Genomic DNA, 14020 nt, shown 5'->3' with positions numbered 1-14020 from the left:
CATACTTTGAATTCAGATAAATTTAAGCTCTTCCTCTTCAGTAAAGAAGCACACTATTTTTAAATTCCTCCATGGATTCCAAGGACACAGGCCGGATGGAGAAATTTGATTGCAACTTCTTCTAATTCCAAATCTCTTTTCCTTAAACTTATGCCTCTTTGAGCCTTTGAGCAAGCAGGAGAAAAGGCTCCTTGTTTTCTTGTTTCCACAGGAATAAATGGATGTTATTCCCCTGAGAACAAGACCTTGGAGGCCTAGGCCAGAAGAAAGGAGCAGAGCTGGCCACCCAAGGCATTCATAAGTCCAGAAGGCCCGGACCTCATTCTCTTCTTGGGAACTTGCAGAAGCCAGCAGGCGGGCGTTCATCGTCACTGAAATGCCCTGCTGGCCCTCAGGCACAGAACTCGACAGGACAAGGGTGATGCCCGCTGCAGATACCTTATTGCACTGATTTAGAGCTAATTTGGCAGAAGTAAAGGCCAGGTAGCAATTTGTAAGACTTACCAGAAACATTTTGTTCACCATGCTACAAAAGAAAGACACTTTTCAAATTTATATGACTTGAAAAATTCTCAAGAAAACAGAGAACAATCATTTACCTTTATTCATTTTTTTCTTCAAGGTTTTTTTTTTTTTTTTTTACTGTGGGAAAATATACATAACATAAAATTTACCATTTTAACCATTTAAAATGTACAGTTCGGTGACGTTAGGTATATTCACATTGAGGTGTAACTATCACCACCATCCATCTTGAGAACTTTTTCATCATCCCAAACTGAAACTCTGCCCACAAAGCACTAACCCCTCATTTCATCCCCCCCAGCCCCTGTAACCACACTCAACTCTCTCACTCTGTGAGTCCAACTGCTCTAGGACATCTCATATAAGTGGAATCATGCAATATTTGTTGTTTTATATCTGACTTATTTCACTGAGCATAGTATCTTCAAGGTTCATCTGCGCTGGAACATGTATGAAGAATTTCATTCCTTTATAAGGCCGAATAATATCCCAGTGATGTATGTAGCACATTTTGGACCTTTTTTTTTAATCAGTTTTTTTTTAAAGATTTTATTTTTATTTATTTATTCATGAAAGACAGAGAGAGAGAGAGGCAGAGGGAGAAGCAGGCTCCCAAGGAGCAGGGAGCCCGACTCGGGACTCGATCCCAGGACCCTGGGATCATGACCTGAGCTGAAGGCAGATGCTTAACCCTCTGAGCCACCCAGGTGCCCTGCTTTTTTTTTTTTTTTTTTTTTTTTCCATTTACCTTCTCCTTTCCTTGTTCTGGTTTGGCTGCATATTTCTCTCTAGCACCTGGTTCCTTGCCCCACCCCCCACGTGTTTCCCTCCCTCCCTCCACATTTCCTGTTTCTCCCCTACCCAATGTACTCATCATTTTATCTACATGCTTAATATTAGGATTATTACACAAATACTCTTTCCATGTGTATTTTTAAATGAGATAAAATGAAAGTTTATCTTGTCTTAATTTTTTAACCATTTTAGATATTTTTCTTATGCTGGCCCTTTTATCATGAAATTCTCAGATGTAGAAGGAATACAGTATGAGCTCTTTGCCCTAACTATTAACTATGAGTAAGTCATTTCTCTCCTCTGGTTTCAGTTTTCTAGTGAAGATCAGTTGGACTAAGTAGAATCTGAAGCTCTAACATTCAGTGATTGAGGAATATTAATCACTTGGATGAACTTTTGGGGAAAAAAGTATTGATTCATTTAATAAACATTACTTGCCTGCTATGAGCAAGGTAATAGGCAATAATAATATTTTGAATTTAAGCCTTAAAATATGAGAAATGTCTACAAAGATAGAAAGACATTTGATACCTCTAGTATGGTATTTTTTGAAGACTTGTTTTCTAAATCTGTATGTTTTTTTCTCTGTATATTTGTAGCTAGAGTTGTTTTCTGCAAGTTCCTCAAAATCTACTTTGCTTCATCCTACTATCAAAACAATCATGTCTACTAATTCACTTTAACTTTTTCAATTTTCAGAAAGAAAAATGGCAAATAATACCAAAACATTAATCCATACTTGAGAATGAAGTTCCTTCAGTCTTGCTGGACAAACAGCTCCTCATAATTGGTAGCGCCGGTGTCTTACCCATGCTCAGTTTATAAAAACACACACGCACACAAATCTTTATCTGCGACTCCTTTTCTCTGCAAGACAGACAGCCCTAGACCAAAAATGTCCATTTCCAACAAGAAGGCGCGCTCCCTGCTTAACTCTTTTCTCTCCAGATGGTCACATACCTTCTTCATGAATTACCTCCTTTTATCAAAACAAGAAACATTGGTGCCCATTATTTAAACCAGTCATTACAGATGCGTACCTGAGAGGGACAATCAAGTTACTGAGCTATAGTGTCTGGAAGTCTGGTAGTTTCTCTGCATCTGCTGAGGGAAAGGAATTTGTGTTCTGTTAGCCTTGGGTTCTTTTTGGACCTGAAGCCCATCCTGCAGTGATACAGGCCACTTAGGAAAATCTCTTTCTTCTCTCTCCTGCTTAAATATATAGGTCCATTTTCATTTCCTCAGTTAGAGTTTAACTCCTATCTCCTTCTGGCTCAACACACAGATGCATGTTTCATGCTCTTTTGATGTGGCTTTAGTTAGTATCAAAAGCCACCTTCAGACTATCATCTCTTGCCAGTAGTCTAGATCTTACTCCTATGACCTCGTGCTTACTCATTGGCCATCCATGCAGGGCGAGTCATCTGATCATTGGGTAGAAGGAATGCAGGTTCTTGGAGGCCTAGGCCAGAAGAAAGGAGCAGAGCTGCCCACCCAAGGCGTTCATAAGGGTATTTACTGTATTTTGAATCCTGACTTTTGGATAGTATGCTAGTTTTACCAACAGGTTTCATTAAAAAGCACTCAGGTGTGAAACTTACCTTGCCTAAATGTTAAGATTTCAAGTCAAGTTAATGATTTAATGTAATAGTTGAGCCAGCACTTTGAATAGAGTCCTCAGTTTAAGTAAAAAAGCGAATGATAATAATGACGATTCTTTAGCCCCTTTTTAACTTGGAGTTTTGGGTACCTCTTGTGTATTTTGTTAAAACCCAAATCATCTCTCCAAGGCCATATCGGCCCAGTTCCAAAAGTGGTACATTGCTATATTTCACACTTTATGCAGTGTAAGACATGGAGACCATGCAGTTAACTTGGATTTAAGTGAAAATTGCTAGCCCAGTAAGCTGAACAACTTGCTCTGGGCTGATATGTCTGCACCAATACTGCTGCATTTTCTTTCTGTTTGTTTTAGAGTCAACTACACCCTTTTGGGAGACCGTTGGATGTGGTGAGCAGTTTATATAGGAATTGATTGGTGACTTCAATAACAACACATTTTAAACTGAACCACAAACTGATTCATGGGCCAGCCATCACTCAGATCGTGTGCAGGTACTTAGTGGAGCATCTATTTTGTGCCCCCATTAGGAGGAAGTGAACATGTGTTAAAGCACAGGCTCTGGAGTTTCTTCGGTTAGGATCTTGGCTCAAGACCCCAATTGTGAGGTCTTGATGTTCCCTCCCTCACGGGACTTTCATAAAGAGATGAGCTAACACATGCAAAGTGCTTAAAACAGTGCCTGACACAAGACAAAGTGTGATTTGTTTATAGGTGACACCTTAGCACTGTGCTTGGTTCCCGGTATAAACCCAGGTAACTGCTCCCAAAGAGCTTGTGCAACACAATTGAGGAGGCAACATCCAAATGAATGAAAGAATTAGGGGCAAATCACAGTACCTTAGTTTTGAAAGGGATCTAATAGGTCTCCTAGGAGAACTTACCATCTGAGGTGTCTACAGCATCCTCAATAGATGGCCTTCTGTAACACAGCATAAGGGTTAGAATGTGTGCTGTTGGCAGGGCTTCCCAGCCCGTGTGAAGCAGCACCCTATGAGCTACCTGTGTGCTAAGCTCACGGTCCTTCATCCCCTAGGCTCAGCCTCTTGTCTTCACCCTCAAAATGTCGTGCAATTTCAGATTCATCTATGTGGTTACGTGTATCAGTAATTCATTCCTTTCTACTACTGGGTAGTATTCTACTCTATGGACATACCACAGTTTTGCTTATCCATTTACCTGCTTATGTACATTTGGGTTGTTCACATGTTGGAGCGCAGAGGTATAACATCTGCTATGAACATTCTTCTGCAAGCTTTTTGTGGACATATCATGTCCATTTCTCTTGGGAAAATACCTAAGAATGTAATTGTGTATCATAGGGTAGGCACAGATTTAACTATATATAAAAGAAACTGCCAGACTCTTTTCCAAAGTGGTCATACCACTTCACAACAGTAAATGGGAGTTCTGGTTGCTCCACATTCTCTGAAACACAGTATCATTGGTGTTTTTAATTTTAGCCATTCTGGTGGATGTAAAGTGATATCTCATAGTGTTTTTAATTTGCATTTCCCTGATGACTAATTATGTTGAGCATTTTTTGATGTGCTTATTGAACCTTTGTATATCCTTTTCCTAAAGTGTCTGCCAGATCATTTGCCTATTTTTAAATGAAATTGTTTAGATTGAGTTCTTTACATATTCTGATGGCAAGCTTTTTTTCAGATCTATATATCATATATATATTTTTTTTCCTTTTTTAAAAAAATATTTTATTTATTTGAGAGAGAGAGACAGAGAAAGCAAGGGAGAGCATGAGCAAGGGGCAGAGGGAGAAGTAGGCTCCCTACTGATCAGGGAGCCCAACGGGGGCCTCCATACCAGGACCCTGGGATCATGACCTGAGCCAAAGGCAGACACTTAACGACTGAGGCACCCTCAGTCTTCTCTTTTCTTGTATTAATAGTATCTTTTAAACAACAAATATTTTTTATGTTGATAGTCTAGTTTACCTATTTTTTTGTGCCTAAAAATTACCTATTCCAATTCTGTGAAAATATTTTCCTATGTTTTCGTCTAGCAGCTTTACGGACTAAGCTTTTGTATTTTCATATTTCATTTCAAATTAATTTTTGTGTGAGGAGGGTAATGAGGTCCATTTTTAGTCATATGTTTAGCCATTTGTTTCAGAGCTATTACAAAAAATACTACCTTTTCCTTTTTTGAATTATCTTGGTATCTTTGTCAAAAATCAATTGGCCAAAAATAAATGAGTCAATTTCTGGGCTCCCTCTTCTGTTTCAATAATCAACTTTCTATCTTTATACCAATATTACACCATTTTGATTATTATAGCTTGAAATCCAAAGCATAAGTTGTCAACTTTGTTCTTCTTTTCATTTAGTTCTTTTAGGTTCTTTGCATTTCCTTATAAATTTTAAATTAGCGGGGTGCCTGGGTGGCTCAGTTGTTAAGCATCTGCCTTTGGCTCAGGTCATTGTCCCAGGGTCCTGGGATGGAGCCCCACATCGGGCTCCCCGCTCGGCAGGAAGCCTGCTTCTCCCTCTCCCACTCCCTCTGCTTGTGTTCCCTCTCTCGCTATGTCTCTGTCAAATAAATAAATAAAATCTTTAAAAAAATTAAAAAATAAATTTTAAATTAGCTTGTTTCTGCTGGAATTTTGATTGAGATGGCCTTGACTCTCTAAATCAATTTGAGGAAGATTGATATCTTAATAATATTGAGCCTTCCAATTTGTGTATTTAGCTTAATCTTCTTTAACTTCTCTCTGCAATGTTTATTTAAGTGTACAGGTCTTGCACATATTTTGTTAAATTAATTCTTAAGTTTTTTTTATACAAAAGGTACTACTAAAAGAATACTTAAAGTTTTTCAATTTCCAATTATTCTTTGCTAATATATAGAAATACAATTTTTTTTTTGGATATTGACTTTGTATGCTGTTATCCTGTGACCTTGGTAAACTCATTTATTAGTTCTAGTATTTTCTTTTAGTAGATTCCTAAAGGTTTTTCTATATCGACTATCATTCATCTGTGAATATAGTTTTAACTCTTTCTTTCTGATATTTAAGACTTTTATTTCTTTTACTTAACCTAGTACACTGGCTAGGACCTTCAGTCTTATTCCATCATGTTGAATAGAAATGATTATAATGGACATCCTTGTTTTCTTCCCAACCTTAGTAGGAAAGTGTTAAGTCTTTCATTGATAGTGAAAGTACTATGTTAGCTGTCAGTTTTTTGAAAACATTCTTTATCAAGTTGAGGAAGTTCCCTTCTATTCTAAATCCTTTTAGAGTTTTTACATGAGTGGCTGTTGAATTTGGGGGGGGCATCTTTCTGGCACAGTATTAATCATAATATTCCTTTATTATCCTTCTAATGGCCATAGGATCTTAATGACACTCTCTATCATTTCTGATATTGGTAATGTTTTGTTTCTTTTTTATGGAAATTAGGAGTTTATTAATTTTATTAATGTTTTCAAAGAAATAACTTTTGGGAATCAGAGATGAGCAGGATATTTCTTTCTAGTTTTGGTTTTAGGAATGGGAAAAATGAAGGTTTGTTTTGTTTTGTTTTTGTTTTTTTAAGTCCAAATTCAGAAAGTAATTAGGGATGACTTTGGGCAGCCATGGCTTTAAAATAATTTTGGTAAAATACACATGCCATAAAATTTAGCATCTTAATCATTTTTAAGTGTACAGTTCAATAGTGCTAACTGCATTCACATGTTTATGAAATCTCTAGAACCTATTCATCTTGCAATACTGAAACTCTATACCATTAAATAATAACTCCCTAGTCACCCTCCCAGCCCCTGGCAACTGCCATTCTTTCTGTCTCTATGAATGACTACTCTAGCAATCTCATATTAGTGGAATCATATAGTATTTATCTTTTCGTGACTTGCTTGTTTCATTTGGCATGATGTCCTCAAGATTTATCCATGTTGTAGAATGTGTCAGAATTTCCTTTCTTTTTAAGGCTGAATAATATTTTATTGTATGTATATACCACATTTTGTTCATCTATTCATTTGTCAATGGACAGATGGGTTGCTTCCTTTTGGCTTTTGTGAATAATGCTGCTATGCCCATTGGTGTGCACGTATCTGTTTGAGTCCCTGCTGTCACTTCTTTTGGGTATATACCCAGAAGTAGAATTGCTGGGTCACATGATAATTCTATTTTTAGTTTTTGAGGAACTGCCATACTGTTTTCCACAGCAGATGTACCATTTTGCATTCCCACCAACAGTGCATAAGGGTTCTAATTTCTCCACATTCTTGCCAACACTTGTTATCTTCTGGTGTTTTTTTCTTTTGATGGTAGCCATCCTAATGAGCGTGAGGTGGGAAAATGAAGTTTAAGCCATTACATATATTTCTAAATCCTTATATATGTTTCATCTATTAAGGAGGTTTTAATGGAAAGGATTCCTGTACTGGGTGAGAGCTTGAATATGATCAAATCTAATAGAATATGAACTTTCTCCTTTCTAATTATTTTAAAGTGTGGTCTATATTTGTTTCCACCAATCTGTGCCTTTAAATGCGAGTAAAATGGTTTTGCAGATAGAACAAAACTCATTCTAGCCTCCTTCAGGATCCCTTTGGTGGAAGAAAAACAGAAATATGTGTATGTCTTCTTCTTCGATCCTCGTTCATTTAGCCATGTATCACCCAAAAGATGTCATGTTGTCTAGGCCATATCACAGTTTTAGAATCCCAGAAAGGAAAACCAATACAAATCTATTTTGAGAAGCAAAATATATATATTTCACATCATCTTTTCATATGAAAGGCATTATTTCACTGTTTGCCACTACTGGGCTCCCTTTCTTATGGACGTGTCTTCAATCCTGAGCACTTAAATTTTTTAGGTGTTCTAAATTAAGTACATTCATAAATGTTTACAGATTATATTGAAGGGAAATAGTGCATTTGCAGCAGTCTAAATATATGGTTTAGATTCAGAGCAAATTTGATCACACAGTAACTAGGCCCCACTTAACCTTTATATTTATCTTTACTAAGTTCAAAGCTAAATTAAATGCCTTCTGAAACCCTCAAGAGGAGTGTGGCTAACATACAAAGAATGAAGATGAATGCAGCAAAGTCTGAACAATATAGAATCAAATCACTTTTTCTCTCACCCAAAATGTTGAAAAAGTATCATTAGCTGAGTTTTTATTACAGAATTCCTCTTAAAAAACACATGATAGAAAACAAGCCTGGGAGAAAAACATCTTTGCATTTCCGGTGTTCAATATAGCATCCAGCACTTGGTAAAAACTGCATTGAATAAGTAAATGGTTGAAGGCATTATCTATGTTTCTTGACTTTCAGGAACTTGTCCTGACATTAAGGACAGAATTCATCCAGAAAATCATGGCCAAAGTGTGATGTAATAAAGAATAGGTCTGGTTTTTGTTCTCTATTCCTTGCACAGAGCTTCAGAACCATTTGAATTTCCTGACTGAGAGTCAGGTGTCTGTTTTGCTAATGAGGTAAATCCGGGGAGGGGCTGGCCACACTAAAAAGACCAAGCAAGTATAGAGTTGGAACTTCTAGCCCTACTTTCTACCCCCAACCTGGGGCAGAGAGGAGAGAGAGACTGGAAATTGAGTTCTATCATAGTTAATGATTTAATCAATTACATCTATGTAATGAAATCACATATGAAAACTCTGGACACCCATGCTTACTGGAACTTCCTAGTTGGTGATCTTACTGATGTCCTCGGACAGTGGTAGACCCAGACTCCATGGGGACAGAACTCCTGTGCTCAGAAGCCCCCCCCACACACACACCTTGCCTCATGTATCTCTTCAGTTGGCTGTTCATTTGTATCCTTTATAATAAAATGGTATAGGTTTTTCTTGGATTCTACAAGTCATTCTAGCAAATTTTCAAACCTGGGAGTGCCGTGGGAAGCCTTGCATCTGTAATCATCCAGGCACAAATGCAGATGGCTTGGAGACACCTGAAATTTTGTAGCTGGCATTTGAAATGGTCAGTCTCATGAGACTGAGCCCTTAAGTTTTGCAATCTTCACTAACTCTGGAAAATGTCAGAATTGAATTAAATTGTAGCACACCTAGTTGGTATCAGAACAAACAAAATCAGAAGGAATCCTAATGCAGCTTGACCGTTTGCAGAGAAGTTACTTTGATATGGATCAATGGAAAAAATTAAACATGATAACACTACGAAACATGGATTTTATGAGACAGCCATATATAACAGAAAGTGCATTGAAAGTAGGCCTTAATAACTACATAGCCTTGGAAAAAGCACTTGACTTTGAGGATTCCCAGTTTCCACATCTTTGAAATTGAGGATAATGATGCCTACCTATAATGGTTAATTTTATGTGTCAACTTGGCTGCACCACAGTGCTGGATATTTGGTTAAACATTATTCTGGATGTTTTTGTGAGGGTGCTTTTGGATAAGATTTACATTCAAACTGGTGGACTGTGAGTAAAGCAGATTGCCCTCTAGAATGTTGGTGGGCCTCATCCAATCAGCTGAAGGTCTGGATATCATAAAAGACTGACCTACCCTGAGCAAGAGGGAATTCTGCCAACAGACTGCTTTCAAAATTTAACCGCAATATTGGTCCACTCTTTGCCTGGGACTCCAGGCTGATGGCCCACACAGAGGATTTTGGATTTGTCAGTTTCCCCTATTGTGTGAGGCAATATCTTAAAATAAGTTTCTTTTTTTTTTTAATTTTTAAAGACTACTTATTTATTTATTTGAGAGAGAGAGAGAAATCAAGCATGCAAGTGGGGGCAGGGACAGCGGAGAGGGAGAGAATCGCCACACCAAGCATGGAGCCCCACACGGGGCTTGATCCCGGACCCTGAGATCATGACCTGAGCTGAAATCAAGAGTCAGATGCTCAACCAACTGAGCGACTCAGGTTTTATTTATTTAAAATCAATTTCTATCTTTATCTCTATCTCTGTCTCTATCTCTATCTACACACACACACACACACACACACACACACACACACACACACCCTGTAGATTCTGTTTCTTTGGAGAATCTTGACTAATATACTACCTCATCTGACTATTGTAAGAATTAAGTGAGGTAACGTATTGAAAATTTTGTAATTTTTAAAGCATTTTAGAAATTTACTTTATAAATTTTAAAGTATACAGCATTATAAAATATAAATATGGTAAAGTTTGCCTAGTACCTACATGTAATGTGTACTGAACGTTGTCGAAGTTTTTGCAGACATATGTTAATGTTGACAAATGTGGTCTCAGATGAGTTATAGATCAATGGATTTGAGCTCTCACAGAAGAAGCTATCAGACAGCAACAAGTAGAGAGAGGAGCCTCCTGGACTACTGTTCTGGACTCTAGAGCATCTGTTGCTGTAGCAGGTAAACACTGTGTGGACTGGAAACCATGGCTTAGTTGGTTTGATTCAACTCATGTACCCAGTGACTGGCACAGTGCTTTGCATAGTCATCGTTCAGATAGTTACTAAAGAACAAGTGACTTTTATCTACATGATCACCCAAAAAGTACAGCTTTATAACAACAAGCACTTCAACATATAGTGTGGAGGGCTAGAAAGTATGTATGTGTTGAATCTGGTTGTGCCCTTGGAAGAGTTAAATGCCAATTAATCACGTCCGTATGTTAAGTTAAAAAGCTGGAACCTTGGTGTGGCTGGGGGTCGGCCAAAGCCACAAACTCAGAATGCCTTGGTGAATAAATCCACAGGCGGACCTCACTCTCTGAAACTAATGGCTTTGCTTTCTTGGACCTTTGCTGAAGTTTGTATAATAGCAAGGTGCAAATATAGCTTGGAGGATACTACACTCAATGAGTATTTTTCAACTCCCAAACAGTAACTAGAATGCTATTTAGCAGCATAGCAAACACTGCCCAGTGTCACTTGTCAATTCAGATCTCTAGATGACAGTTCTTGTGGCAGTCAGTGGCCAGTCTGGATTGCATTAGCATGCTTTTCAACTTTATGGATTGTGGTTTATGCGGGCTGATATTTTGAGACTCGGTTGTGGAAAAATATGGTTGCTTTCAAAACATTCTAGGCAAAAGCTTCAGTCTGAGAAAAGAGACCAGACTTCTTGTCTTGTTGGTATTTTGGGAAGTATGTCATCATAATGATTTTTCCAGTGTCCTCTGGATATGGCCAATAAGAGGAGAGAATATTAAGACAGCCTGCCTTCAGTGAAAACAACAGCGAGATAGTATTTCCACTTATAAAATTGGGAAAAGCTTTTAAAAATATTACCCAGTATTACTGAGAATAGACCCCTAAACTTCTGATTGGAGGACCAATTGGCAAAAAAACAAAACAAAACAAAACAAAAACCCACAAAATCTTAAAAACATATATATCCTTTGACTTCACAGTTCTACCACCAAGAATGTATCCCAAGAAAATAATCTTTTCTCTGCAATAATTTATGTGAAACACAGTGTTGTTTGTATTGGTGAAAAAACAGAAATAAAATGTCTCATCATAGAGAACTGCCTAAGGAATTTTACTACCTACATTTAAAGGAATAGTATACAACTGTTAAAAATAAGGTTGTAGAAGAATTTATGACATGGAAATCTGTTCATAATCAATTATTAAATTAAAAAGCAGTTTACAAAACAACTATATATAAAATAAGTCTATTTGTATATATATTTATTTGTAATGTATATGAATATACATTAAAATGTCAATAGCAACTATCTTTGGCTGATGATTTTTACCATCTCCTTAACTCTCCCCCTGGCAAATTTTATATAATAAATATTATACTAGCAACGGAGGGGAGAGGTCACTTTAAGCATTTAAAACAAAATGAAAAGCCAACCAAAACCTATGATGAATTAGAGTTTACTAACAGAAGGGTAAAAATTTTACAGTGCTATGATTGAACCCTGGCACATTCTGGGACTTGACATGCTAAGGCAGTTAGTTTAAAATAATTTAGAGAAGCCCTGATGATACAGAATGGTCTTACAAGTTTTTGCTGTTTCCATTTCTTATAAAGTATTTTCTACCCACACTATGCCAAGCCTTGTACAGCATGAAGTCCAGCGATAATGCAGGGAGGTGGCCTGACACTGTCTTGCAAATGTCAGCACACAGATCCACCTTGGAAATGGGAGGTTTCAGCCCATGAGCCAACACTTCCCAGGCCACTAAAATCTAAAACTGTGTCTGTGGAAAAGTAAATAAAGAGCTGGTAGCCTAGATCCATACACAGACAGATCCATCAGTGGTTATTGAGGGCAAGTTAGAAATGTCTGGGACCAATCCTTAGCCTCTGGGGAGTGATGATGTCATCTATGACAGAACCCTGCCTTTTTCTCAAGTGTCCTCTGCTGTCCATGACAGAATGGATTGGAGGAATCATCTTGTCTATTCATGTCCACCATCTGCCACTACTTGATGCAGCTGGGTAGTGGATTTGAAATTTTAAAAAGACTGATGGTGAAAATGGGGCTGCCAGGTAGATAGTTGAGTCTGAATGAGGACCCAGCATGTGAAATGTGACACTTTTCCCTGTCTGTCTCCAGCTGTTCCTACATCCTAACAGGAAAAGAGTAAAAAATATATTTATTTTTCCCACAAATGAGTGAGTCAGAGACGTGGGCAAAAATTAGGTTTAAACTTTAAATCCAAAAGTGTGCCATTAGTGGCAGGACAGGGAAGATAGTTCCAGGCTAACTTAAAGCTACTCTCAGCAGATTCCCCTTGTAGCTGATTCTGCCTTGCCTGGATGGACGTTTTGAATTACACAAGTCTAGCATACTCTAGAAAAATGACAGTGGCCTGAAGTTTAAGCACATAAGCTGCAGAATGACAAATCCAAGGAATATACATTCTTGATAGTCTCCCATAGCCCTTTAAAAACCAGTAGTGAATCCAAGCTAACTCACCCTTATGCATCACTAGTATGTTTATTCTCAGAGTTAAAAAATCAAAGATCGTAAAGCATTTCACAACCAGAGATTCCCCAGGTACTTCCCCAGGTTACCATTCTTCCTGGAATGCGAATGACTGGGAGATCACCGAACACACAGCCCATTAGCCTGGCTGACTCACCTTGCTGTCGCTGGTCTTCCGGAAGCTTCAGTTTACAGGAGTACAAACTGTTAAACAGGTGGCTTCTGCCTTTTCTTTGTATGGTAGACATGGTGGTGGCAATATGGCTGTGATTCCAGTCTCACTAAGGCATTTCCTTCCCTTGGTCAGTCACCTAAAATGGTCTTCACCAGACACCCAGAGCCACAGAGGTACATGCAGATCCTGTCCGTGAGTGTAAAACATTTACCTCTCTAATAAACTTCCAAGCGCTTCCAAGTCATGATTCTTGAAATAAATATTTACCAGTATAACTTCCCCTACAAATAAAGATGCCAATTCGCTTGGGTAAAAACACAACTTAATTCTTCTTTCATTTCAAAGCACTTTTGAAGGTCCCCCCCCCACCCTCGATAAGTGTAAAATGCTACAAAATAACTATTTCTAACCAATTACCGTTTTGGCAATTTTTGACTCATCTGCTGACATGAAATCTAATGCCTCTGGTATTTAGAGAGGACTGCTAGAGTAATAGACATAAAATTTAAAAAGTGCTGCTGAGTTAAATCAAGTGATTTCTAAGCCTGGTCTGAGTTACCGTCCGTCCGTGACAGCTGAAAGTGAACAGTTCTTAAGGGAAGCTGAAGGAGGAGGAGCCGAGTGAGCTAGGCAGATTAGCATAAAGAGGCAGGCAAGAAATGGCATTGGAGTTGCTTTGAATAATAGTGACCAAAGCAGGGATTCTAAAAAGATGCCCTGATGTTACAGTAATCACATATCTGACTTCTGCTACTTTGTAATTAAAACAAAAGCTCAGAGCAGGGGTTTATACTGCATGGATATTCATTTGCACATGCAATATCTAAAGGATATCATCGGACCGGGTAATGAGCTCATGGAAATATACTGCTGGAACTTTCAGTTTCTGTAAACACCTCTGAGTCTTCAGAAGGGGGCAGTTATAGAGCAGCCTGCCTGCCAAGGCAACTATTTGGAGTTCTGGAAGACAAATAAACACATAAAACATTAT

General features: G+C 38.0%; 1 protein-coding gene across 6 annotated transcripts in view; it reads right to left on the bottom strand.

The window, feature by feature from the left end:
- Positions 1 to 13627, bottom strand: part of RANBP3L (RAN binding protein 3 like) — a 43239-nt gene extending 29612 nt beyond the window's left edge. For 2 of the 6 annotated variants that reach the window (XM_027606040.2, XM_027606042.2), the window contains exon 1: positions 13012 to 13094. Coding sequence is in view for 4 of the 6 variants with exons in the window: in XM_027606037.2 (XP_027461838.1) it covers positions 13012 to 13102 (91 nt within the window). In the remaining 2 variants the exon portion in view is untranslated. Of the gene's footprint in view, positions 1 to 13011 lie in introns of all 6 variants that reach the window. The other 4 variants (XM_027606037.2, XM_027606036.2, XM_027606038.2 and 1 more) reach the window with 4 other exon arrangements.
- Positions 13628 to 14020: the final 393 nt, after the last annotated feature.

Source organism: Zalophus californianus, chromosome 5, assembly GCF_009762305.2.
Source record: "Zalophus californianus isolate mZalCal1 chromosome 5, mZalCal1.pri.v2, whole genome shotgun sequence".
Lineage (NCBI taxonomy): Eukaryota > Metazoa > Chordata > Mammalia > Carnivora > Otariidae > Zalophus > Zalophus californianus.
Note: the sequence above shows the minus strand (reverse complement) of the source record. Positions and strands in the feature narration are given on the sequence as shown.